Raw genomic sequence first — 26,740 nt, 5'->3', positions numbered from 1 at the left:
GCACGTGAGCTAAACGCGTTTGCCTTTAGGTAGCTTGAAGAAAAGCCGTGTTTGTTGTTGGTTGTGGTGAGACGGGAGCTGCCCTCCGTGGGTGCAGGGGAGTGTCTCCCCACCCTGCCCGTACGGCTTGTTTTGTGCTCTCGAGCTGGGGGGATGAGCTCAGGTAGCCGGTAGAAGGTGCTTCTTCCCTCTGTTACAAACGTCTCGATTTCACAGCGCTGGATCCTCGTTCTTCACTTCTAAGACTCCGCAGACGACGATACATCTCTTTGCCGATGGAGACAATTGTGAGGCAGCCGGTGTTGTTTTGGCATACCAACCAAATGGCCCTGAAAGACTCCATCTAAATGCCAGCTATGTTCTGTCATATTTTCTTTCTTTCTACACTAAACAATAGATTTTGTTTTATTTTTGTTTTTTAATGGTAGATGAGGAACCCAGCCATGAATATTCACAATCTAAAGGCTTCTGTTACAGTTGACTGTGCTGTTTCTAGACTGCCAAAACCAAAAACCTGGAGGATTGCATACAGGCTCCCACTGTTCACGTTTCATCTCCTGTTCTCAGCTCCAAGTGTTTTTCAGAATAAACAATGCATTATTTGCCAGTGCTTTTTGTATTTCTTAAAGATCATTTGGGGACATGCCTTCTAAAGCATATTTTAGTTATCTTCAAAATTTGAAATGCTTTAATGATGAAGTTCATAAGCAAACACAAAGACAAACTGTTTCTGCATCGGATTACTGACAATGGGATGGTTTATTGGTAGAACATTTCCAACTTGGTAAGTTTTCAAGGAAAGAGTATAACATGGTATGCTGTGATGTTTTAGAAGGATTGAGAAACTCTGTCTCCCTGAATCAGTCACCACCTTGACTGAAGATCTTAAGGCATCATCCTGCAGAGGCTTGTGCTGATTGCCCTTTTGATCATTTTAGTAATGGGTGATTTCCTAATCTTTAGGCTTAAAAAATCAAAACTCATAGTTATTGGTGCTTTCTGAGTGTATTTTGTATTACTAACAAAAATAAGAAGTTCCCCAAAGTGAAGTGTGATGTACATACTCTAACGTGGCAACCTTATTTCTTAAACCTGGATAAACAGTTTTTCATTTATTTCAGAAGTACTGTAAAACATGCTTCATACTGTAAAACAATACTTCAAAGTATTTTGAATGCTATGGTAAATGATTTATTAATACTGTAAGACCTATCTCTACTGTAATTTCTGTAGATAAGAATATTACCAAGAATTTATTGGACAGCACATATCAAACTACAATTAAACAAGCCTTTCAAAGTAAACTTTTCTAATATTTTACAGCTTTCAGCTAGTAAATGCATCTGGTTTGATGGATTATTGTGGCTATGAAGTGCCTTGAGATTTTTTTCTGTACAACAGACCTTGTGCAAATTCTTCTGTGAATTGTTCTGCGTCTATCATGTTAATGTAATTAGACGAGTCTGACATACTTACCCTTTACTTTTTCTGAATTTGCAGAATATTTTTAATGACACAGCCGTAGTTCAGCTACATGAAAGATCCTTAATTCAATTTTCTTTAAAGAAGATTGACACTAGTAACATTTAGCCACTTAACCTTTATTTCACAGCATGGTAATTGGCAAATGCTCTGCACCGTGATTTCTCTTCAGTACAAAGAAACAAGATTTGCTATTGTAGTTTAAAGTTTATGGATTAGTTGTGTTACTTGGAGTTAAATTCTTCCTCTGCTGCTCAGGCAGGTCCTGCCACTTGTCGACAAGGTCTCCTCCAGTCCCGCTTCCTTCATTCTGTGCCAGCGCTCTGCAACTTCCCACCCATCCCAGTTGATCTTGTGTCGTTACTTTATGACTGGGAGTATTTGGTAGGGATTTTTAAAATCTGTCTCGTGAATGTACCCATTTGCGTAGTTCTTCAGTATTTATTAGATGTTCAACTCTCAGACACGTTGCACAGGAAAATGGCGAGTCAGACAGCTTGAGAGTGCGCAAGCCAGGTTGACAGAGCCTGAACCTCTCCCAAATCTATCCCCATGGGACACTGGCATGCAGGAGGGTCATGGCTTTCATTTGGCTGGTGTTTCCTAAATATTTTTACTATGCTTTTTAATTGCATAGCGTAAAATAAAGCAAATGGATAGCAATCTCCTCCAAGTTTTCGGAAAGCTGGGGTGTGCTCGGCAGGGCTATGTACAGAACCTCATCTCAAAGGAAAAACGGTCTAAAGGGCTTCTCTTGAATTGTCCTTTGCCTGAAAGTTTTGATAATTTCTCAAATACTCTTTTTTTTTTTTTCTTTGTTATAACATATTTTCTCCAGATGCTGGAATAACTTCCAGAACTGCGTAACAAGACTGATTTGGATTTTCCACACACAGATGCTGTGCGAGGCCATGTCTCTGCCCCTCTTTCCTCTCCGTGTCCGCTCCACTTGTTCCCGAGCCTCTTGCTCATCCGTGCATGTTCGTCACCTAAACCTGGGCTGTCTCTGCTGTTCCCACGGTCGTTTTGCAGCTGATGCTAACCTGTGCCAGTGGCTCTAGTCTACAGAGTTTCGTGTTGTCTGAGGTTTTTTTGGGGGGGACACTCATCTAGCCTGCTGAGTGCGGCGTGGCTTAATAAAAGTATCTTTGCTGTCCCTGTCTTCAGACAAATAATTTAGTCTCTGCAGACATTTAGTAGAGGGAAATTCACTCAGCCCATCAAGCTTTAGTGAGATTCTGTTAACGAATATTTGAAAGCTTCTGTAACACCCCTTACTGAGGAATTTAAAATATGTTTAAAAAATATTTTTTCCTTACAGCATTATTCTGAATCTTACCTCCTCTTACACCTATCTGTATTCCCAAATAGTCCAGTTCAGTTTTATCTGCGCTCATCAGCTTCTCATCCTCAGGACTTTCCCTTCCCTCACCAACCACCTTCCCCAAGTCATTCCCCGATTCTCCCTCTGCTGGTAGCAGCGTCGGTAATTTCCGAAGAGTTTGGTTCTTGATGCCTGTTGGTCTGCTCTCAACCCAGATCTCTACAAATGATCCTGGGTTGAGGGAGAAGGTGAGAAGTCTGTCAGTATGACCAGAACAGATTAAAATATATTTTTGCTCTTTTTTTCATGCCCTTTAATAATCTAAGGGGGTTTTTAATTTTATCTCTGTAAAATACATCATTTGCATTTCAGATCCAAAAATAAGCTTCTAACATATTTGGCTCTTCTCTCACGTTTGTTCTGGGAAATCAAGTTTCATGTTTTACCTTGTCTGTTCTGTTCATTGTCAGGGAAAATTGGTGTCTTGTGACGGATTGCCTTTTTCGGACAAATGTCGCTACCTACCAGTGATACAGCAAATCAAGCTGCCCTTACGGTATCCGAGCCAGAGACCTGCCCACTGTGGCCCTTTGGAGAATCTCCACTGAGTTAGTCAATGGTTGGCCTTTTCTGATGTTGGATCTGGCAATCAAAAGACGTGCTTAATTTAGACTTCGGGAGCAGAGCAGTGTGGACCTACTGCTGGCTGAGTCTCATTAAAAGGCAAAGGAGCAGAAGCATACATGTCACATTCCTGAGATGATTATCTGCTTTTGGTCTTTTGAACATCCTTGCAGTGACTTAACTCCAAAGCAGCTGGTAATCACGGGGTGGTGTGTAGGTGCTTATTGAGCCCTGTGGACTGAACACGGCAATTTTCTTACTCCTTGTCTCTTAGAAAGTAATGCTTCGCCTGACGGTGAGCTCAGTTGCTCTTTGAAGAAGCAGCAGTTACCTAGTGAATGAACAGAAGTGACCTTGAGTGGAGATCAGCCCATACTGGGACCACGATCTCTGTTCCCAGACAGGTCACTGGCCCAGATACAGTCCTTCCTTCCTGGCCTGAGTTTTCCTAGGGAGCTCCTCTCTGTGAGGGGCAGAGTACAAACGTAGGTTCCTGCATCCATTACCTGGAAGAGGGACTGCAAGATGCTGAGTGGGAGTGTGCCCTGGGTGGTCGTAGTGCCGGGGCATGATCTGCCAAGCAGTGCCATCTGGCTCAGCCTTCCTCCTTGGCGGTCCCAGGGCCGCTGGCCCCTCTTTTTCCATGAAGGAGAAGCAGACTTTGCGCAGTGATCCGTCGATGCTTCTGCCCCACAAGGAGAGGAAAACCGCACCTGCCAACTGGGTCAGGCATTCTCAAAATGTTGCTATCTCCTTCTAATTTAGCTGAAATAATTTGAACATCCCATATGTTTCTTGTGCCGAGCATGTAGGTGTGTATTTGCAAGGTGGGCAGCATCGCAGTGCAAGTGTTGAAGGCTCTGTTACTGCTGGGCTTTTCCATCTTTTCTGTGTTCTGTGAATACGGTGATGCTTCTGCTTGCTTTTAGAATTTATTGTGTTCAGTGAACGCATGTGTTCAGATCTGTACCTCATGTTGAATTATCTTATGTGAGTAGTTGCTGAGGAGTATCATGAAGTTAATGTGTTGCACTAATTGTAACTTTGGTTTCCTAATGGAATGTGTCTATTTTGTGTAGCTGAATGTTTCTTTAAATGGCTTTTCTTAGTCGCATCAAAGATTGCTTAATCTTACTGTATGTATTGATAGCCTAGTTTTAATTAAACAGTAACTGTTTTCCACTTGATCAACCCTGATAATTCCTCTTTTAGTGAGCTGGTTTTGAGCAAAGCACTTTAGGGTTTTATTAGCCCTTAATGTGTGTCTCATGTGGAATTTTTGTATTCTGGGTTGCCTTTTGCAGTCACTGCGTATGCAACGCATCCCGCAGCCGAGTGTAACCGTGGGGGTGTGGAGTTCTGATTACACTTCTGAAATTCCAAATTGACGTTATGAAATTCTGTTTACGTTTCTCCCCTGCTTTGCCCCCATTGAGAAGTTGTGTAGCAGTCCCCAGTCGGCATTTTTGTCATTCTTCAGTGCTTAAAACCCCCTGTGGACCACAGTGCCGAGGTCAGGCTAGGGCGGGAGCGGGGGCGGGGGTGAGAGGCCTTCGGGAGTCCGGTTCATGGCCCCCAGGCAGGGCCTCGGCCTGCTGCCCCGGGGCCCGGCGGCGCCGGGAGGTGGCGGCAGACCGCCGCCGGACGGGCTCCTCGCCGCTGCCCTGCCCCGCCGCTGCCGCCGGACGGGCTCCTCGCCGCCGCCGGCGGGCCCGAGCGCGGGCGGCCCCGGGCCGCGCGGCCTGCGGGGCCCGTTCCCCCCGGCGCCGCCTTGCCCTGCGCCAAGCCCGTGCTCCCGCCTGCCCTGCCCCGGGCAGAGGCCGCAGCCGCCGCCCTGCCCGCCGTGAGCTCTCGGGAGGTTTTTGCCCTTGGGTTCCCCGGCGGAACACGGCGGGAGTGCAGCCGGGCTTTCCGAACGCTGCTGCGAGGATGAGGGAGCGCCATTCCCTCTTCACGTCCCTTCCCTCAAGATACGTTTTTGTTCTGAAGGCCCTAGTAATGAATTACATCGTTTAATAGGAAAGACGCGCGCTTTTAGTAAACTGCTGTTTGAAAAACTGCTTTTGTAATTAAAGTGTTTTTTGAAAAGTTTGAAAGAAGCCCAGCCCGTCCCCATTCCTGGGCCCAGCGGCGCTGCAGCTCCCTGTTGGCTGTGGGTGCCGCTGTCTGTAGGAGGAGTTGGCATGGAAACTGGAGGGTAGAGCTCCCCGCGGGGGGTGGATTCGGTGTGCCGTGCCTCCAGAAAGTTGTCACCTCTGTCCCTCTACGGGAAACATGCGCCAAGACAAAATGGAGAATTTCCACGTGGTCTTCGGAGTGATCTGTGGGGGAGGTCGCAGATACGCCATGTACTAGCAGCACTAGCCAGGCGTGCTCGTGACATTGTTTTGCTGTGACTTAATATTGGGCAGCAGCATAAAATCTTCACAGATTGAATTCTTAGAATTTATTTGCATATTTAAACCTCAAGCTTTGCTGTTTTACCAACATTGATAATTTAGGGATGGACTTCTTTGTGTTCAGTTCTAGTAGCACCGTGGCAATACTCGTCTGTTTGCAATTGCAATGTGTATACTTGAGCGTTTCCATGACAGATTGGATGTATAAATAGCTGTCTTCATCCTGCTTAGGTACAGCAGCAAAGGCAACTTCACCGTTGCAGTTTGTGGTGTGATGAGAAGTGAAAGCCACTGCCCCCGTTTTTCGCAGTATCTCTTGTCACTCATACTTGCTTCTGTCCTTCACAGCGCTGTATTTTGCTGCAGTGGTACTCAAGTCTTTTTTTCTTCTGCAGTCACTTAGCTTTCCTTACTGAACTGCAGTGTGCATATCCTCATTTAAACAGTTCCTTTGTGGTTAATTTAAATTAAAACTGAAAACAAGAGACTTGTGCCTGTTCATCTTGGCAGGACCTGAATGGTATAAAGTACATTATTCCTCTTGACTGGTCCCTGTGTTGCGTATGTCATCCTTCAGAGACAGCTCAGCAGCACAACAAACACCAACACGACATTTATTAGGTCGTTTCTGAGAGTCTGATGCGTGAGGTTTTCCTAAAAGCCTGCGTGAAACAATGTAAAGGAGCATGTTCAGCTGAAGGGGGAAATATCTGGCTTTTGTGTAAGAACAAGCTCCGGAGGTTGCCTAAAGCATCCTTACTGTTACTTTATTTTTCTGCTTTCTAATGCACCCCATTCTCTATGTGACTTCCTGTCATTTTCTCTCTGCTTACTATTTTGTTTGACTTTCTTCTGTTTCCCCCAGGCAATCCTTTCAGTCTTCAATTTAGTTGTCTTGGTCTCAGAGTATAGTCCAATCTTTAAGATTTTAAGATTGATCCCTCTATATGTTGGCATGTAGAATCCTATGATTCTCTTGGGCTATCCAACAGTTTGGGCTGGAAGGGACCTTTAAAGGCCATCTGGTCCAACCCCCTGCAGCGAGCAGGGACATCTTTAGCTGGATCGGGTTGCTCAGAGCCCAGTCCAACCTGGCCTTGAACGTTTCCAGGGATGGAGCTTCTACCACTGCCCTGAGCAGCCTGTGCCAGTGTTTCACTACCCTCATTGTAAAAACCTCCTTCCTTCTTTATATCTAGTCTGAATTGACACTCTTTCAGTTTGAAACTCTTACTCCTTGTCCTGTCACAACAGGCCCTGCTAAAAAGTCTGTCTCCATCTTTCTTATAAGCCCCCTCTAAGTACTGGAAGGCCGTTCTAGGGCTTCTCTTCTCCAGGCTGGACAACCCCAACTCTCTCTCCTCACAGGGAGCTGCTCCAGCCCCTGAGCATCTCCGTGGCCTCCTCCGGACCCCCTCGAGCAGGTCCGCGTCCTTCCTGTGCTGGGGGCCCCAGAGCTGGACACGGCACTGCAGGGGGGGTCTCAGCAGAGCGGAGCAGAGGGGCAGAATCCCCTCCCTCGACCTGCTGCCCCGCTGCTGTGGTGCAGCCCAGGGTGTGATGGGCTTTCTGGGCTTGAGCGCGTGCTGCCGGGTCATGTTTGGTTCTTCATCGCCAGCGCCCCCGAGTCCCTCTCCCCAGGACTGATCTCCATCCGCTCATCACCCAGCCTGTATTGATACGGGGCGTTAGTATCCTTAGTAGCAGCTTTGCTTTTACTTTTTTTTTGACTGAGTTGATATTTATTGGAAAGGGTTTACGAGCTTTTAAATTTTAAAACATGAAGAGGGTAAGATCAGTGAATAAATAAAGTCTCTGTGATTCTACATCCAGTACAGATTTTCACCTCTTGCCAAGTTTTTCCGACATGCAATGCTCTGAACATAGCTAACAGCCACGTTCATCTGCCTGAGTGAAATACTTGTGTATTGATCTGCCCAAGTGAAATACGCTTGTATTGTTAAAGTGCAGTGCTATAGATCTGGCTCTGACAGGGAGATGGATGGACCGTTTTAGTGGTAAAACATTTTTTAATGTTGAGAAACCATCTTGTCTACAAACAATAAAGAAATTTGTAGTAACAAATGGAAAATATTTTTCTTGCTGGAGATTACACCATTTGTTTTCATTTTCCATGACATGTTTTGCTCATTATGTTGCAGGAAGCAAATCCAAAGTTTTACAAAGAACAGCTCATGATGGCAAAATCGGGAATTGAGCTGGGGGCTCGCTGTCATAACGATGGAGAGCGTTGGGCCCGGGGGAGCTGCAGAGTTACTGCGAGTTTTGTGTTTGGGAAGGAGTCGGGGGACGGGGGTGCTGCTCGCCCCGCCCGCGTTAGTGGGAATTGCTGTATCGCTTGTGCAACCCCTGGGGCGCCGCGAGGACTGTGCGGTGGTGTCACCTCAGTGCTGTGGAACGCGCTTTGTTCTCTGGACGTGATTTTAAAATAAATGACAGCGTTAAAGGAGGGTCAGAAATGGACTCGTTTGGAGCTCAGGGCTCGCACTGGGTGTGCTGCTCGTGTTCCTGGGGCGCGTGTGGTGGCCTTTTTCTTTCTTTGTGGGGGGAATTAGGGTGGTTTTGTTTCGGTTTTGGTTAATTTGCGGACAGCGCAGACCTCTGAAGAGAGGACTGACAGGTACTCTTGGTTTCACTTTTCCAGCACGCCGTTGTTTTTCTGGGAGGCAAAAGGGTGCACATTGAAACACGGTTTGCTGTTAGTGAATGGTGGTCACCGAGGTAACGTTTGAGAGACAAGTGCGAGGCGTGTATCTGCCCTTCACTTGGCAAAAAGGGAAGGGAAAGTATAAACTTGCCAAAATCCAAACATGCAACCGACTTTGCAGCAGTGACACGTCGTTGGGAAAACTTGGTTAGTGGTGGTTTTGGGTTTTGGTGTTTTGGTTTGTTGGATTTTTTCCAAATCTGATGTTTTATGTAAGTACTTTAATCTCAGTTTAAGGTGTAGGTGAGCTTTGTATTAAGACTGATACAGGTTTGTGCCCCGTTCCGTTCTTGGGCCTTTTGAGGAGGTCTCTGTGGCAGCTGGTCACAGCAGGCTGCGGGGGCTCCCGTCAGAGTCTCTCCTACGGCAGGTTTATACGTTCCGTAACCTGTTCCTGACGTAATTTAAAAGGAGCAGGCGTCAGTTCCAGCTCTTGTTCCTGCTGTCGTGAGGCACCAGCATACGCCTGCTACTGGCCATCTCCTAGACTGGGTTTTGAAGACAAAGAGTGAGTCTCTTTCCCTAAAGCCCCAAGTGTTCTGCTGTAGTACGTAGCTTAAATTTATCAAGGTCACTGAACCCTATTTAATGTGCTTGCTGGGAGGATGACAGGGCACAAAAGATTGGTTTGTACCCTCCTGTCAGAAGGATGAAGGAGTAATACAAGAGCTCAGTTATTTGTGTGCTGAAGGGGCCGTGGTTATCTAGTGATATGACAGATTCGCTAATGATACCTGACAGAAGTATTGCAAGGGAATAATTGTAAAAAAACCTCTCTTCTATCATGTGGTGTTTTTAAAAAGGAAATATTTTCTTTTCATAATATCAAGAATGCAGATTCCCGTGTGACAAAATATTGAGTCAGGTGCCTAGCCAGTAGGTGTAAATTGAGTAGAAAGTATTATCACTATCCTTTGAAGCAGTTCCTATCTGTAGAGACTGTTAATTTTGGTAATAGATTTTGTATTTTAATACTTTCTATTGATTTCCAAACAATTCCAGAATATTGTCACTGTCTTGCTTGGGAGATACTACTGAGTTTGGATGGTTGTTGCTCAGCTGTGCTTAAAATCACTGTGCCAGTTTACAGCAGCGGAGAGTCGGGCTTTGGTAGCATAGAACGGCTTTTCCGTTTAGGTTGTTGCATTTAAAACAACCCAACCCTTCCTGCCACTTTCTTTTTTTTGAAATGTTTGTAACAGTGAAATGCCATTCTTGTGAGATCTTGCTTAATTTTTACAAGTTACCGTTGTTTGTTGTTTTTTTCAGGAAAAGTCATCAACAAGGATTTGCGCCACTACTTGAGCCTTCAGTTCCAGAAGGGCTCGATAGACCATAAGCTGCAGCAAGTGATCAGAGACAATCTCTACTTGAGAACCATCCCTTGTAAGTATGTAAAGATCAGCCTCATTCGATCTGTTCCTGCTAACCGTCACATAATTTCAGAGCTGGAAATGCCTTCTCTTTTAAACTGCTTTAGAGTTTTACCTTGCAGCAGGAATTTCTGTAAATGGCTTTGCTAGAGAAGTTTCCTATCTTAAGTTTCAATGAAAAGGTACAGCCCATATGGACTGACAAAACAGCAGAAACTTCAGAATTCAAAGCTCCGAGTGTTTCGGTGATGTCTGTGTTTTACTCTTCAGAAGTTTTCAGTTGTTGCTGCTGCTGTTAGAGTAACCACAGCCGCCGTGGGAATAAATCTTCCTCGGCACGATCAAGCGGTGCGAACACGTCCTCATTTTTGTCCGTGTGTTGGGTTTTGCACAAAGAAGGGCTGAGACCTCGAGAGGGTCACGTGCATTAGGCAGAGTAGTGCAGCTGGAAGGAGAGCTGCGGGAGGGGTTACGTGCAGAAAGGGTCGCAATGACAGGAGGTGCGGCGGGACTGTTGTTCGCTCGTCCTGAGAAGACGGTACAAGGGGGTGGTGGCAGGAGGGAGAGACGGTCCGTGGCCCAAGAGGAGGAGGAAGGAAGAGCGCATGGACGAACTTTAGTGTCGCAGCAAGAATTAATTAGTGAGAGAATCTGGATGGACCAGTCTCATCAGCTATGCCAGCGCTTCTGCTCTGAGCATCTGCTGGCATCTCTCGGTCCAGGCAGCGCAGGTGTTAACCTGCTTTTAGCCAGGTGCCGCAGGGTTGCTGCTCCCGCGCGCGGACGTTGGTAGAAAGCACCGTTCAAGGCACATGACGCTCTGACACCTGCCCAATACCCTGTCGCTGCTTCTCACCCTTCCATGCCATTTCATTTCTAATTATCACAAGATCATCTTTTACCTTGTCTCAAAGGTTCGCTGACTAAAAAGGCTCATCACCAGCTGTATTTAAATATTCATTGCACTGACAACTTTGTCAACCAACGTTTTTGTAACTACAGGAATTCTGTTCTCAATTTAGCGTCATTGTCATACTGAATGTGCCCAGGAGTTTGTGACTTTTCTTAAAAGAGAATAATAGTGAAATGCAGTTTATTTACTAGCAGCTCTTGTCAGTGCTGCTGTCTGAAAAAATTGGCATATGCCTTTAAAATGCTATTAGATTATAGGCAGTAATGAATCAGTGGAGTCCTTTCCAGGAGAGCTTTAATTAAGCTATTATGACTATGGCAGGCCTGTATTTATAGGCATAACACTTTGCGAACTTGTGCATTAACACAGCAATTTACTGATTACTTTGAAAAAGCTTACCTGCAGCCAGAGTTTGGAGTGTAGCTGAATTACACTCTGAATTGTAAGATTAAAAAATAGTTTTCTGTGCCCAGTTGTGGATTTGGTGGCCCAAAAATCAAATGTGCTTAGTCACATTGACCTCATTGCAAATTACTGAGGTGGTACCAGTGAAAACAGTGGAGAGACGAAGAACCCTTACAGCTGGGTTAAAATACCACAGCTGTTCGACAGCTCCCCAGGATCCCGGACTGCGATTGCCTGGCACAGGTGTCATCAGCTTCCACAGAAGAAGTTTTCGGTTCACTGAGCATAAGAAAGAATTCTCTCTAATTACCACCTCACCCAGCTTTTTTTCTCTTCCTTTCTCAACACCAGAACCATCATTCCTATGTAATTTATTGTCCTAGTTTTTGCGCGTTATTGTTCACTTGCTCACCAGGATTCCAATTCTTACCTTCCTGTGGTGATACCATCATCGTACAAAGATTCAAAAGTACATTGTTTTTACTGAACTGTACAGCAGGCAGCATTTGGTAAACAGGCAGCACTTAAGTATCTTACAGGAGTGTTTTCTTTGTCTTTTCAGGCACTACGAGGGCTCCCAGAGATGGGGAGGTCCCTGGGGTAGACTATAATTTCATTCCTGTTGAGCAGTTTAAAGCACTGGAAGAAAGTGGAGCCTTGCTAGAAAGTGGAACATACGACGGTATGTTGGTGACATTTAATGGAGTGGGAGTAAGGACCCAGTACACATGTCCAGTATCTTGGTCTACGTGTAGCTCCTTGTACCCGGGAGGTGACACTTTTCCTGCCCGTTGGTGGTCGTTACGCTGGTAGAGCAGCAATATTAAGTCTAGTTTTGGACTACCTGTGCAGGGGAGTAGTGGTCTTGTTTTTAAAGCCTCTACTAAATCATAGGTTGTCCTTTCAACCAGTCTTAATGCCGTCTGATTATTTTCCCTGTTGTGTTTCTGAGGAAGCATTCTGTTTGTCTCTGCTTGGTACAATTTTGTTTTAACATCATTCAGTCAACTTTGTTTAAACCTTTGAGAACAGAGCCGTGTTCCTCTTGGAGGCATACATCAAAAGGACAGAAGGCAAGGGAAATTCTGATGCGGCAGGGGGGAAAAAAAAGTATTTTGCGATGAAAAATTGAACAGTGCTAGACCAGATTGTCCAAACCTGTAGCAAAGTTGGTTTTCTTAAGTGCGATGGGGAAAAGCATTGTAATGGAGGTAGTGAACCGTCAGGAACCGGAGAAGTCGAGGAGCTGCCACCGTGTGATGGGCTTCTGCTCTGCTCTGCTCTGCTTTGTTCTGAAGGGTTCGGTGGCGGCCAGAGATAACTTTAAGGTTCGTCACATCCCTGTACTTCGGGGTGGGGGGACGGACCGAAACCCACCTGTGTTTAAAGTGAGAGGGAGGAGAGACCAGTTTGACTGGCTCGGCCCTGGGATGTCTCGCACGCCCGTGGAGCGTGCCCCGGTTGCAGATGGGTTTCAGGTACTGGCTGCCTGGTTTCTGCTGCCTTTCGCTGTTGAATGACTTGCCTCTTGACACCGTGAACAGAACAAATTGCAAACATCTCATGTTGCTTTTTGTATCTAAGTTTATAAAACCTGGAATACAACCTGACTAGATTTTCTTCAAATATATAGTTATACTGGAAGTCAACTACAGTTAAATTTTCAGAAATGCTGAGCATGTGCAGCTTTTACTGATGCTCAACAGAATTTACCAGATTATAAACCTGCCTGATTTTTTACACTAATTTAACATATATTTGATCCGAGCAACTTTAAGCATGCAACTAGAGGACCTCTTTGGTAGGTGGTGGTTTTACTGGCACTTGAATAAATTTGATTGATTCTGCTCCCCATGACTCAAAAAAGGAAAAAGAAAAGGAAAAAGAAAATGTCCAAAGTAGAAAACTCTGTGAAAGGCCCTGTACCTCCTTGGTTTACCTGTCTCATGCTGTCTGTTGACGTTGTCTTCTCTGTGGAAATCTCCTAAGCAAATTTAGACTAAACTAGCATCTTTTTTTTTTTTCCCTTAGCTCCCCTTATCTGTCACCACTTTAAGTCTCGCCTTCACTGATATTTTTCAGAAAGGTTTCTTACTTTTTTTTTTTTTTTTACATGGTCAAAACCATATCCAGCCAGCAAAAGTTACCCCAGCAGAAGTTCTGGGAAGCTCTCTTGCTGTGTGCTCAGTTCCCTAATAAAAATCATATGAGCAGTCAGGAGAGAGGTCAATTGTCAAAATTCTTTTCCAGAAAACAAAAGATGATTCCTAGTCTTTGTGTTTTAGATTAAAATATTGAAGTAAAAATCTGTTCGTATTTCTCAAGTACCAATCATTTTTAGACGAAGCTATATTAACAGCTTTGTTTAGCAAGTGTATTGTCAGTAGAAAATTGTAGAACTGTAGTTTTAACATCAATGTAGCTAGATTCTTTATGTTTCTGCACAAAATTAATTTGCTTTTTGACTTCAGTGTGTTTCTGTTGCTGCATGTTACTCTGTTAATCAGTATCTAGAGTAAGAGCAATTGGTTTTCACTGGTTTGCTTCTGTTCCCCAACTCTCTTTATGAAGCATTAGTGAATTCCAGGCAAAGTAACAAATCTGTCTTTTTCTTTGAAAACATGTGGCAGGATAGAAATTTTGAATTAAACCTGTGTTTTCTGGTGCCCAATAGCATCATTGGCAAAAAGTCAATGTAGGAATAAAGGACGGTTGGACTTGAGGATCTTAGAGGTCTTTTCCAACCTAATGATTCACTGGTTCTGTGAAATAGGTTTTGACTGTTGATCAGGTTTTGATAGTGCTGATGTCTTCTTCAAGAAGTTGGGCTGTGGTTCAGGTCTTTCACCAAAACCATGTTACGTGGGCGGTAAAACATTCACTGCCAGTACTTTCAGCAAGTATCAGTGCTTTAGCGATCTTGATTTCTGTCTCATTGTCAGGTAATTTTTACGGTACTCCGAAGCCTCCAGCAGAGCCCAGCCCCTTTCAGCCTGATCCAGTGGATCAAGTTCTCTTTGACAATGATTTTGATTCGGAATCACAGAGGAAAAGAACCACGTCTGTCAGCAAAATGCAAAGGATGGACAGTTCTCTCCCTGAAGAGGAGGAAGAGGAGGAAAAGGAAGCAGTTAATGGCAGCGGAGGGATAGGTTGGTTGACAAGGGGAGAAACTCCCTGAAGTGTTGTATGAATGGATAAGAAGTGTACAAATAACATTCACGCTTGCTTGAACCGCTTCCATAGTTTTGGTTAAGTTTGAAGGCAGTTTTCTACTCAGGCTGGTGTTTTTACTTGATTTTGAAATTATCTTTTAAAAAGAAACAGCTGTTCTCCCAGCCAGATGTGCAATTGCATCATAAAATGCACTGCTCAGTAGAGAACATGTAGTGCTGGGGATCGGCCAGTTCCATGAGGAGGAAGGAAAAATTTATCCACTCTTCAAATAACGGAATCCTTTGCAAAGTATAATTCATACCCTGTAAATGTTACTGTTTAATCTCGAGGAATTACTGAATTTGTATGCAGGAGATTTTAGTGAAGCAATTGGTTTGAGGGGCAGCGCTAGCTCAAACTGTAACGTCTTCAGATTATTTTGGTTAAGGGAACTATCACACAACCTGAAACTGCCTGAAGGGGAGTTTGTGGAGAGAAATAAAGCAGAGCGTGTTGAGAGTAGACCGGTGTCCAGTCGGACGTTTCGGAGATTGGCAGGATGCCCTCTTTCTTTCGCTGTCATGGTTACTCATCTCGAGGGGGAAGAACTGATGGCGGAGAGAAACCGTCACATTGCATTTGCAGATGATCCTCCGTGTGAGTGTTCAAGGCAGGCGTATATTGACCAGACCTGACCTAACCTTGCTGGCCTCGGGGCTGGCAACACCACGGCACAGAGCGGCCAGGTGGCCGGGGTGGTGGCTGGGGGAAGGTCGCGGGCATCGCTGTGTGACGGAGCATACCGAGCATAACCTTGGGACCGAAGGGTGGAGGCTTGCATTTAAAGTTTTCTGCAGAGATTTTTGGGAGCTTTTTCTTGTTGCGGCTTGCAGGGGGGTGGTGTTTGTGTTATTGATGGTTTGGGTCTTCTCTGTGTTTTATTCTGGTGCTTTGAGGATTATTAGTAGGATTTGGGTGGTTTTTTGATGGTGTTACAAACACTGTTCTCTATGTAGGAACGGCAACAAAATGTAGTCAACTTGGATTTCTGCCAGCGTTGATTTTTCAGCGTAGGCTCAGACACATAATACAAGGTTAATTCTGTTTGGCAGGGGAAGAGCAGAGTTCAGTGTTTTCATGTCAGCTTTTCAAAGTTCATAGCTGAAAAAAAAAAGTGGAAAAATGCAGATCACATACAGGGACGTGTTTGACATCCACTCGTCGCCAGATTAAGAGGGTGGTTCTTTGTGAGAAACAACATAAACATCTGACAAATAGTAACACTTTCCCTGAACAACTGCAGAAAACAAAGAAAAACATTCAGATTCTCCTGACTGGATGAAACCTGTTCCCAGCTACAACCAGACAAGCAGCTCCATGGACTTCAGAAATTACTTGTCGAGGGATGAGACCCTGGAACCGCTGCCCAAGAACTGGGAGATGGCCTACACAGACACTGGCATGATTTACTTCATTGAGTGAGTAGACTGACACTGCGGGAGGGCTGCTGTGCCCTTCGGAGAAGTGCTGATGAGCTGCACTCTAGGAAGCTGCTGCCGCTCTTACATCTCTCTTCTTCTGCTCTTACTGCTTCTATTTCTCTATGAAATAGAATATATTTCTACTGTTTTGTTCCATTCTGATAGTCATCTGTGCTGCATACTTGCACGATTGCCATCATGCAGGAAAGCCTTATGGTTCTACATGCAGAGTCAGTTTGTTTGTAGTATGAGCGTTGTATCTCACAAAACACAAAGCTGGGTGGGTATTGCTAGGTGAGGTATAATATCATATAAACCTTTGCTATGTCAAATTTCTTTGAAATCCGAGAGCTTGTTTCTTCTTTCTTCACTGCTTGTGTTCCTTGGCTGGGAATGCATCCTTAAAAATACAAATAGCACAGATTGAAGCCCAGGACAGGAAAGCAGCTCCTATGCCCACATGTGAAAAAAACACATTTATTAATTTCTAAAGGAAACAAAAACCTTACTGAGAGTTAAGCATAAGAATAGGCTAAAAATGTTTTTTACTTTCAGGTAGAAACAACTAATGTTCCCACAGGAGTTTTTGGGGGCAGGGGAGGGTGTGTGCACCTCTTAACATTTCACATCAGCCCTGGAGAGTCTCCAGTGTGCTCACACCTCTGAGCATCATTGTTGTCTTTTTTTGGCATTTTATGATGTGACTGAGGCTCAAGTAAAGATTACGTTATCTGAAGGCTACAGATTGCTCATGGTAGTAAATATTTAAAAGTTAAAGCAAAGTTTCTTCGATCTGAGGGAGTTCTCTTCTTCTAATGGGATGTGTTCTGCTCCACAGTCATAACACCAAGACAACCACGTGGCTTGATCCGCGGCTCTGTAAGAAAGCCAAAGCTCCTGAAGATTGTGAAGATGGAGGTGAGATGTTCAGATTTCATTTGTCACCTGTGACTGATAAATGTCTTGAGTTTCTCTCAGATGGGTCAGTCTGTTGCGGCTGTGGTAGAAGCTTCGTCCTGTTATACGTGACTCTGGAGCAGGCAGTGTGGTGCCGAGTGTCCCTAGTTTGGTGGCAAGAGGAGTTTGCATAAGACCGTAGCCTGTTTTCCCTGGAATAGTAAAATCTGACTGAATTATGGGTTTATCTGCATTCCTGAGATAAGAATGAGGTGTTTTATTCCCCTAACTGTGATTGCTAGGGAGAAAGCTGCATGTATCAGTGACTGTCTCACTGGAAATTGTTGTGCGGGTGGAATATGGCAGGGGGGAAAGGTCCGTAAGTGTTAGAATACAGGAGTAATGAAGAAGATACAGCACAATACCTATTGCTAATGATAGCGATTGCATGTGACATGATGTAATATTTGAATGCATGAGTAGGGGGAACAGTCTGACTCCCTTCAGCTCTTCACGCTGTTGCTGCAAGACTTACAGGTCAGGTTCATGATTGGCCTACAGACAATTCCTGCAACCATTTCCTACATAGTCATGCAATTTAGTCAGCTAGAGAAGAGTACCAAATAGCTCTGTCTTCGGCAGACCCGGAATAGCCTGTCATCTTCCTAAATTGCGTAGCCTAACAACCATGTATTCATAATGAAGCCAGCTGGAGCAATGGATGCGTACTACTGCTTATTAAACGTATGTGCAGCTCACCACAGGATAAAAAGAGCACTTTAAACAGAGATGCAGGGTACCCAAATGAACAACATTTAAATGGATAGACCCACCGGGTCTTTTGTCAAACCCCAAGCAGTGATGCTGGTGTTAATAGTTGGTAATAGGCTGTCGTATGCTAGGAAAGTCCCTGTTCCTGTCAAACTTAGGGCAGCCTCAAACAAGATCACGTAGCAGTTTTATCCTTCAAATGTCTAGCTACCTGACTGTATACATTATTCTAGTATTTAAATTTCCGTGGTCAAGATAAGTAGAACAGTAAAGCTAGAATACTTGGACCTCTGTGTTAACTGCTTATCACCGTCAGTCAGTAATGATCTGCTGCTGGGAGACCATCTTACCAGGTTCTGAATTTGCCATGAAAAGGAACTTCTCACATGTAACAGTCAGTACCTATATCAAACAGGTAGGTTTTTGTTTTAGACCCCTGATGTAGGACTGTCCAAGGCAGCCCAAGCACGAGCCGCTCTCAGCTGCCTTGCTGTGGCTGCAAGAGCAGTCAGGCTGCAGCAGCACAGAGCTGCATTTTGTCGTCTTGGCAGGCCAGGCAGTCTGTGCTGAATTTGAGGTGGCCAGACCTAAACACGTGCTGGCTAGTTTTGGGGTGTCTCGCTATGCTGTAGACGTCAGGGTGAAACAGCCGCCCGTGGTGGGGGCTCTCACGTATGGCTGGGCTCGTTCTCACTGACCATTTCTTGGGTTGAGTGAAAACTGAAACATCGTCAGAGTACAGTGAAATATCCTGACATTTTTGAGAGAATAAATAAAGGTGGTGTTACTTCTGCTAAGTGGTCTTAAACAGAAAGTATGAGAGGAATGGAGGTGCATGGTTTTACAAGCTTGGGATGTGATACTGCAAGGCATTTATAGCGCTCTGGTGGTGTGTTTGGGGGCAGAAGTGGTGCGACCATATTCATATTGCAGTTTCAAAAGTCAACAACGATCAAATCAGATTAATAATTTATAGGTAGATTAATTTTAAATAATGTATTTTTCTTCCCCTTTATAGGGTCTGGTCTTCCTCTCTAAATAGGTTAGTTTAAACTTGTAATAAAGACAAGGTACAAAATGGTGTGATTTTGTTGAATACAAGTCTCTTCATCTAGTGGAACAAAGAGTGAGAGTATAGGACTTCAGGTTCCCTGGAACAGGCTGATCCTAACCCTTTCATCAGAAGGACCCAGCCTCAAACAAATGAAGGGAAGAAAAAAGGAGCTGTATTGTCCTTGTATTCTCCATGAGCCTGTAATCCATCCTCTCATTCCTTCATAAGAACTCTGATATTTGCAGATAGTTTTCCACTGTAATGGAGAATTTTGTTCTTTCTGATTGCAGAACTTCCTTATGGATGGGAAAAAATAGAAGACCCTCAATATGGAACATATTATGTTGAGTAAGTGCTAATTATTAATTTGACATAGTTATAAATTGAGCAGAAAATAATGAGGCACTTGATATGCATTATGTGTAGGTTGTAACGCAGTCTAAGTATTAAACATCTCCAGCAGAAACAGTCCTAGGGGCAATGAGCACGTGGTGCACACTGCTGAAGCACTGGTCTGTGGGCAGATCCGTGGTGTGCCCTTACTGACGTACTGGGGTGTATTTCGTTTGGGAGGGAAAGCAGGTAGCAACCAAAGTACTTTTATTGCTGGGGATGAGCTGATGTCGTTTTTCTTAGCTTTAACAAAAACGAGGCCATTTGATTTAAGAGTGGCACCTGATAACTGTGAAAGAGTGAAAATAACTTATATCTCATTGTTGTCTCCAAAGAGCCAAGTAAGTAATTGCTAAACTGCTGCAAGAGCTCTTCTGAATCTCCTTCGGGTCATAGTAAATGAAGTCTCTTTAACCATGGGGAAGAAAATGGGTAGTGTTGACAATGTTAGCTTCAGAGAACGGGCTAACATTTTTTGACTTTGCAAAGCCCAACAGAAGTATTTAAATTCTGCTCAAACTTACTGGATTTTTCCACTCTGCTGTACTACTCTAGATCTACTAGTAAGAAGGTGATGTCTGAGTTTGTAAACATCATAGGTAGATGGAAGCAACGCATAGGGTGAAGAGAAAAAGCAGGTTGTCTCAGTTCTAAACTATTACAACCTTTTGAAAATTTGCAGAGTGGAATGAAGGTGTATTCTACCTAGTAATTACAGGAAGTCAAATTGTGTTGGCTCTTAAAGTAAATCAGGTTGTTGAAAGAACAAAAACATTTTCCCTGTTGATTGTGATAGTTTATTGCTCGTTCTTCCGGAGTGTTGATTTGAGATAATAAAAAATAGTATTTGTAGATGTATCTTTTGTGGTTGTCTTTTCTGTGAAATGGGCAGAATGGTTTCTGCTGAAATCCTGGTCTGTGTTTTGTGTGTCTGCAGTCATATTAACCAGAAAACTCAGTTTGAAAACCCAGTAGTGGAAGCCAAAAGAAAAAAACAGCTGGGACAGACCGATGCTGGCCCTTCAAAAACAGGTATCACTGAGTATTGTGTTCTTTGTCACTAATACCTTTATCTGCAAGTATGCATCACAAGGAACCAGTTTTGGAATTCATCAAGGCATTAGCCTTGTCCTTTTGCTGGCCATTGTGGTGTTGCCATCCTAAATCTGTAGGAGGTGTTGAATGATCTTTTTAATGTTAAGATTGAACTGAGACCCTAAGACTGCTTTAAAATAATTTTGATTGTTTTGAAGCAATTGTCATAAGTAGCTTTTGAATATATTGAGGGTTAGAAGAGCCAGCTGGAAGATGCAGGTAAAACCGCACCTTGAACTTTTATGCTTTTGATCTACTTTAAGCTTGGTATTCAAGAGTTAGCCTGTCAAACTGGTAGTTATAGGTGGGAGCTTTAGTTCCAGCTCTGTTGTACTCTGTACTATGGTCTTGGAAAAACTCTTAACTTCTGCATTCACTTAACTCGGAAATGAGTGTATCTTGTTCACTCTACGCCGTAGCAGTGCTGCAGAGGTTATCCAGTGTTAACCAAACAAATCATTAACCTTTGTGACACCTTAAAAAACAAACCTTGCCAAAACTAACCCTGGCTCCCTTCCTTTATGTCTCTTTATTCCATAATTCAAAAGGACCAGAGAAGTCTGTCTTCACTAGAGATCCATCCCAGCTTACAGGAGCACTTATACGGACATCGCTGAAAAAGAGTACGATGGGGTTTGGCTTTACAATCATTGGAGGGGACAGACCTGATGAGTTTCTCCAGGTGAAGAATGTGTTAAAAGATGGACCCGCTGCACAAGATGGGAGAATTGCACCAGGTCAAGTATTATTTCTCTAAACTTCCATTTCCTGTGGTGCTTTTAGCGAGCGCAGTGTCTGAGGCGCAGGAGGTTGGATGGCTCCATCCGCGGACTCGGCATATGAACACCTCACTACATGAAGTAGTTTTAAGATTTGTGAAAGGTTTGTGCAGAGCAGTGGCTGAAAAGAGCCATATTCTAGATACAAATCTGCTTTGAGGACACTTCTGAAGATTTTAGTAGTTCTGCTTTAGCTAAGACTTTTGGCTTCATGATTGTTTACAGAATGGTTTTTGTTCCCTGTCTATACGTAAAGTACAAATAGTGTGTTTGAGTCCTGGTCTGCGTTTTGCATTGTTGCTGCCAAAAAACATAACACCAATATTAAAATTGCAAAAACCCACAGCAGGAATGAGCAAGCAAAGCTGCATGAACTGAACAAGTGAGGAAACAAGGGATGAGAGTACCTGCAACCCGTGAAGAATTGTGCGCTTTTTCTTTGTTATTACGCGTTTAATTAAGCTTACTGTAACGTAGTTTGCGCACTAGAAAAGGCAAAATGCTTCCTTACATATCACATAAACTCTCCTACTCCTCGGATGAGAAGAGTGAGAAGAGCTCATGCGTTTGATGATTTAATACTATTTACTTCTGAAATGAAACAATTTCCTGTTGTTGCTGACCTATTGTTTGAACGTGTTTGTATGCAGTTCATTTTCCTCCTCTGTTAAAATGAAGACAATCCTGCAGCGTTGTGTTGCCGTGCACACTTGTTTGAGTGCAGAGATGTGTATCTGCTGCTGTTGTAGTTCATGTAATGAGGAGTTACTGTTTTACTGATGCCCAGGCATTTAAGTGATGAGACGGTTTGCTTGCTGGGAATATTATATTGCACATGTCAAGCTTCATGATCAAAATGATGCGAATTATGAAACGAGGTTTCAAGCCTACTTCCACTTCACTGTGAGAATACACGGTTAGACATGTGTGGCAACAGTGTAAGAGTATGGAACGTGTGTGGGCGCAATCCTAGCTTAAGTTCAGCCAGTCCTAAAATAAACATAGGACCCCCACAAAAAATCCGATTTATTCTGGATTGAGTTTAGGATGCTGTACAATATGAATTAAAGTAGAAGACATCTGCTTGCAGTAGTGTGTGTGCACTGCGTCATCTCCTGTGGCTGTACAGTATCATTTTTTAAATCTGCTGCAGATTAAACTTTATATATTTAGCACACTGTGTTCTGAGATGAAATAGAATAAATGCAAAGAGGAAATCCTTTGTGCTTTCTGGCGATAGATCGCCAAGAGGTAATAGCCCAGCCACCGTTCACTGTCGGTTTTGAAGACTGCACAGCGGTTTCCTCCAGTCAGGCTTTTGTTCTGAGCCTCAGAGCAACACTGGAGAGGTGTGAGTAGTTTCATTTCTGGTTTTGACGCTGTTGAACTTTCTTTTGTAACAGGTGATGTCATTGTAGACATAAATGGAAGTTGTGTCCTTGGCCATACCCATGCAGATGTTGTCCAGATGTTTCAGCTAGTTCCTGTCAATCAGTACGTGAACATGACTTTGTGTCGTGGTTATCCTCTTCCCGACGACAATGAAGACCCTGTGGTAGATATAGTGACAGCTACGCCTGTTATCAACGGACCGCCTATCACCAAAGGAGATGTTTGTCTGACCAGCCAAGATCTAATAGCAGGAGCGGTTGTGTTGGACCAGAATGGAAAGATGGGCCCTATGTTGGTCAACGGTCGTCTGAACGGCCCTTCCACGGACACAACTGAGCAGAGGATCTCTCTTGCGTCTTCTGGAGGGTCCCAGCCAGAGCTGGTCACCATTCCTCTAGTCAAAGGTCCTAAAGGCTTTGGGTTTGCCATTGCAGACAGTCCTACAGGACAGAAGGTGAAAATGATTTTAGACAGCCAGTGGTGCCAAGGCCTTCAGAAAGGGGATGTAATCAAGGAGATTTGCCATCAGAACGTGCAGAGCTTGACACATCTGCAGGTGGTGGAGGTACTGAAGCAGTTTCCAGTAGGAGCAGAGGTGCCGCTGCTTATCTTAAGAGGAGGTACATACGTAAATTTACGGTTGTCATATATGGTTATATGCTTTTTAAAAGCCCTTTTTAGTGTGATAACTAAGTCACATCCAGTCTTGACAGTTAAGTAGCAGCTTACTATGTCTCTGAGCCATTATATTCTAAGATTAATTTATACCCTGGAGTATTTGGGATGAGAGCATGTTGCTAGGGTTTGTTGTTTTGTTTTTTGGTGGTGTTTTTTGTGGGTTTTTTGGTGTTTTTTTTTTTCAAAAAATTTTATTATGGTGTGTTTACGCACTGTCTCTTCCAAGCGTCTGGGGAGTGCTAAAGCAAAAATGTGGTCTGTGGCATAATACAAAGTGTGTGATGGATAGAGTTTCCTGAGGCTCTCCAAATGTGTTCCAGTAACTGTAGCTGTAATGGGCAGGTGATTATGGGAGACGGGAAGAAGCACCAGCAGTGAGGTGGAGCTGATCACTGGAAATACCAGAGAAATTTTCGTTTTTGCATTTGCATATTTATACTTCTTCACTGACTGTCACTCACAGACCAGAATGCGTCTTCTCCCCAGAAGCTGACTAGCAGATAGTCTGCATTTGCCAGAAGGGGCTGAATGAATTGTGAAGCTACCTGTAGCTGCTTAGCGTCCCTCCAGGCTTTTATTCTGGCCCCGAAAGTGTTGCTTGAAACAATCATCAACATTTGCAAAAATCTTCAGGTCTTTTTCTGTATAAGTGCTACTATTCCTTAATCAGCTAAGGAAATAATTAGATTTCTTTGGTAGCAAGTGAAATTCCTCTAGACGAATTCACAAAGTCCCTGTATCCAGCGAACTGATGTGTGATTTGGTTGACCAGTGTCTAGCAAAAAGAGAAGTAGATGTTTCTCTTTGTTGTGCAGCTAGCCCTTCTAATTTGAGACTTCTCTGAAGTGATGTTTTTGATCAACTCAGCATTCACTCTGCCATTTAAAAGGTGAGTGAATAAGCAGTTGTTACAGTGTTTTCAACCCAGGAGGAGCTGATTATATTGCCCTAATGCTGTTCAAACTTTTGGTGACCTAGCATTGAAATTGCTTTCTGCATTGTATTTTCTTCAGGTCCACCCTCACCTACTAAAACTGCCAAAGGGGTGAGTATTACTGATGTATTTAAATTTTCTTCTCATGGAGAATATTCAGGGGTTTTTGGTTGTAAAACAGACTCAAAAAAACAGTCTACTAAGGCAAAAGATTCCTGTGAGTCTTTTTGAGTTGTTTAATGGAGATGATGGATGTCTCTCTTCTTACTATTGAAGAATCAAGAATGCAGCAAAGATCTTGTATGACAGTATGTGTAGTGTTGTTGGTTTATCACAATTATAAATATGACATTACCACTTAATTTCTATCATTATTTCCTTTTTTTTTGCACTGTACTTGAAATTGCTATCTGTGTGCATGCTTTGACCTGCTTTTGTAATCTCGTCCCCTCTGGATTATAGTCCCTGTGATAATCTGCAAGATGATTTAGCAAAACCATGTCCACATAGCTGGCACAAGTTCTTTGTCTCAAGTAACTGCTGCCAGAAGGGAAACAAAACACAGTATCTGGGTTTTTTTTTTTCATTGCTAATTACCTGTATTAAAGTGGGATTTCTAAGGGAAGTTTACAACACTTCGATACTTCTCAATCCTCGCGTAGAGTTAACGGACGGGTTAGTACTCCCTTCTTAAAATGCTTGCATATCTTTGAATCCGTATTTTCAGGAAGTCTCTATGTAGCTGTGCATTTCTTGTTTGATACTCGTTCTCCTTGGAAGTTCGATCTGTTGGGGTATCTTTAATATATCTTAGCTCAGTTAAGAATCCTTGGGCTTAAGGATTCCAACCCCCAATCCTTGGGGGTTGAAACGAGGTGGTCTTTAAGGTCCCTCCCAACCCAAACCATTCTGTAATCAATAAAATACTCTCCAAGTTGACAGTGCTGACAGTAATGCATGGTTTTGTCATGAGCGCTTCTTTTATGAGTTAGGCTAGTTGGTGAACAGAGTGGTTTCTTTAAAAATGTGTCTCATACAGAACAAATTACTGCATTTTAGGAAAATCCTGTTGCCAGGATGTAGTTGTAGCTTCTTTTCTGTCTTTGTCCTGCTGTTGGAGCATTGAAATCGTATCCCAGCAGTGGGATAATGTCAGTGCCCAAGTTCAGTGTGTTTGAAACAGACTGCACTCAATGAGATTTGCAGATTCTGTTCCTTGTGAGCGTGCAGCTGCCCGCCCTAAATAAATCAGTGCATAAATCTCTGCAGTTCGAGGACGCAAGCCCTGTCAGTGTGGCTCCCGTGTCAGCGCACTCTGTGCAGGCGTGCTAAAAATACTTCGGACGCGGGGACTGGCATTCTAGCACACGTGCGGTAGCAACTTCCCGTGGAGCACTCGATGTTCAGTGGCATTAAGCAGCGTGGCAAAATAATTCAGTTAAAAAGGGCAAGTTCTTGTGTTTATAAACATACAAGAAGTGTCAAACTGCTAAATCACTTGAGGCGATTCTTCCACTCTTGGTAAAAGGGCATCTCTATGTCTGTTCTGCTTGTGCTTTTGCTTGACATGCACAGACACATGCAGACTACCATGTTCCAGTTTCCAGGTTGGGTTTCAGCCCAGAATAAGTATTTAGAGTTACTTTAGTGCATAATTGATTGGAAATTGGGGTGAGAGACCACAAGGATGCTTGGTGTCCCTTCTGCCTCAAATACTAATAGGAGTGTTGCAGCTATTGGCTCATTAGAAAAAAAAGGCAAATACTGAATTGCTGACACCTCACACTACCCACGCGTGTCCCTCCTGTTCAGCATTTATAATGCCACTGGGACACCTGCAGCAAACCCCCTGATGTGGGGCACAGCTCGCGTGCTCTTGTCGGGACGCGGTTCGGCAGCGGGCAGGAGGCAGTGCCTGCGGAGCAGCTCGAGCTCACAGCGGTCAGGCACAGTCCAGAGCCCGGCAGGCGCCTGCCGAGGAGTCGGTCTCTTCTCCGACCGTGACTGGTGCTGTACACGCTGTACGCCCGAGCCCCCAGGAGCTGGCTGGCTTCGCTCATCTCTGAGCATCAGGCACTTCAAACCCCCTTCTAAGCCCGGTCTTCAGTGGGAAGCTGTGGCCTGTGAGGAAAACTTCAGGAGTCCGGTCAGACACGTGACATTATTCCCCTGTTCCCTGGGTTTACCCTGCGTTTCACTTCTGCGTGATGTTTGTTGTCTTCGCGCGCTCAAGCTCACAAGTTCAATTACGCGTTTGGTTTAATACGGGTTTTGTGGGGTGGGGTCTGTTTCAGAAGGACAAGCAGGACAGTTCAGGGAGTTTGGAAGCTGTCGGCGATCCCATCCCGCAGCCGATGCCATTTCCACCCGCTGCTGTACGACCAGGCTCTCCTAAACTAGACCCCTCAGAAGTCTACCTAAAGTCTAAGACTATATATGAGGACAAACGTGAGTATATCGCCTTCAACTGGGAAATATTAGATTATGAAGGAATTCTGTCTTTGTCACATCTGTGGTAAAACTACTGTGACTTTCGTATTGAGTTTGTTAACCTCCTGCAGATAAAACATTTTGCAAAATGCTTAATTCATACAGAAATCAGAAAACTGGAGCACCTTTTTAAAAAAAAGATACAATGTGTTTCAACCATATTTACAATAAAACAGTTCATCATGGAAATGGTGGCAAGGATGATCTAGTTCTGAAGTAAACTGAAGTAGACCTGACCGTTTCAGGGTTTATAGAAGGTAGCTGTGAGTTGTGTTACAGACTGGCTTTTATCCTGGCCCACCATACAAATGCAGCTGTGATTTCTCTTTGGCTTTTGTCAATCTATCCTTTCCTTTTTCAGCCTTTTATGAA

General features: G+C 43.9%; 1 protein-coding gene across 1 annotated transcript in view; it reads left to right on the top strand.

The window, feature by feature from the left end:
- The window catches only part of MAGI3 (membrane associated guanylate kinase, WW and PDZ domain containing 3), a 73,172-nt gene that overhangs the window by 28,277 nt on the left and 18,155 nt on the right, over positions 1-26,740 (top strand). The window contains exons 2-12 of the mRNA XM_086476382.1: positions 9,827-9,943; positions 11,811-11,930; positions 14,191-14,400; positions 15,708-15,882; positions 16,724-16,803; positions 18,898-18,955; positions 19,938-20,032; positions 20,644-20,832; positions 22,278-22,886; positions 23,958-23,989; positions 26,173-26,326. Coding sequence (XP_086332508.1) covers positions 9,827-9,943; positions 11,811-11,930; positions 14,191-14,400; positions 15,708-15,882; positions 16,724-16,803; positions 18,898-18,955; positions 19,938-20,032; positions 20,644-20,832; positions 22,278-22,886; positions 23,958-23,989; positions 26,173-26,326 — 1,839 coding nt within the window. The remainder of the gene's footprint in view (positions 1-9,826; positions 9,944-11,810; positions 11,931-14,190; positions 14,401-15,707; positions 15,883-16,723; positions 16,804-18,897; positions 18,956-19,937; positions 20,033-20,643; positions 20,833-22,277; positions 22,887-23,957; positions 23,990-26,172; positions 26,327-26,740) is intronic.

This window comes from Leptosomus discolor, chromosome 21 (genome assembly GCF_034619465.1).
Source record: "Leptosomus discolor isolate bLepDis1 chromosome 21, bLepDis1.hap2, whole genome shotgun sequence".
Lineage (NCBI taxonomy): Eukaryota > Metazoa > Chordata > Aves > Leptosomiformes > Leptosomidae > Leptosomus > Leptosomus discolor.
The sequence above is the reverse complement of the archived record's forward strand: the minus strand, read 5'-3'. Positions and strand labels throughout refer to the sequence as shown.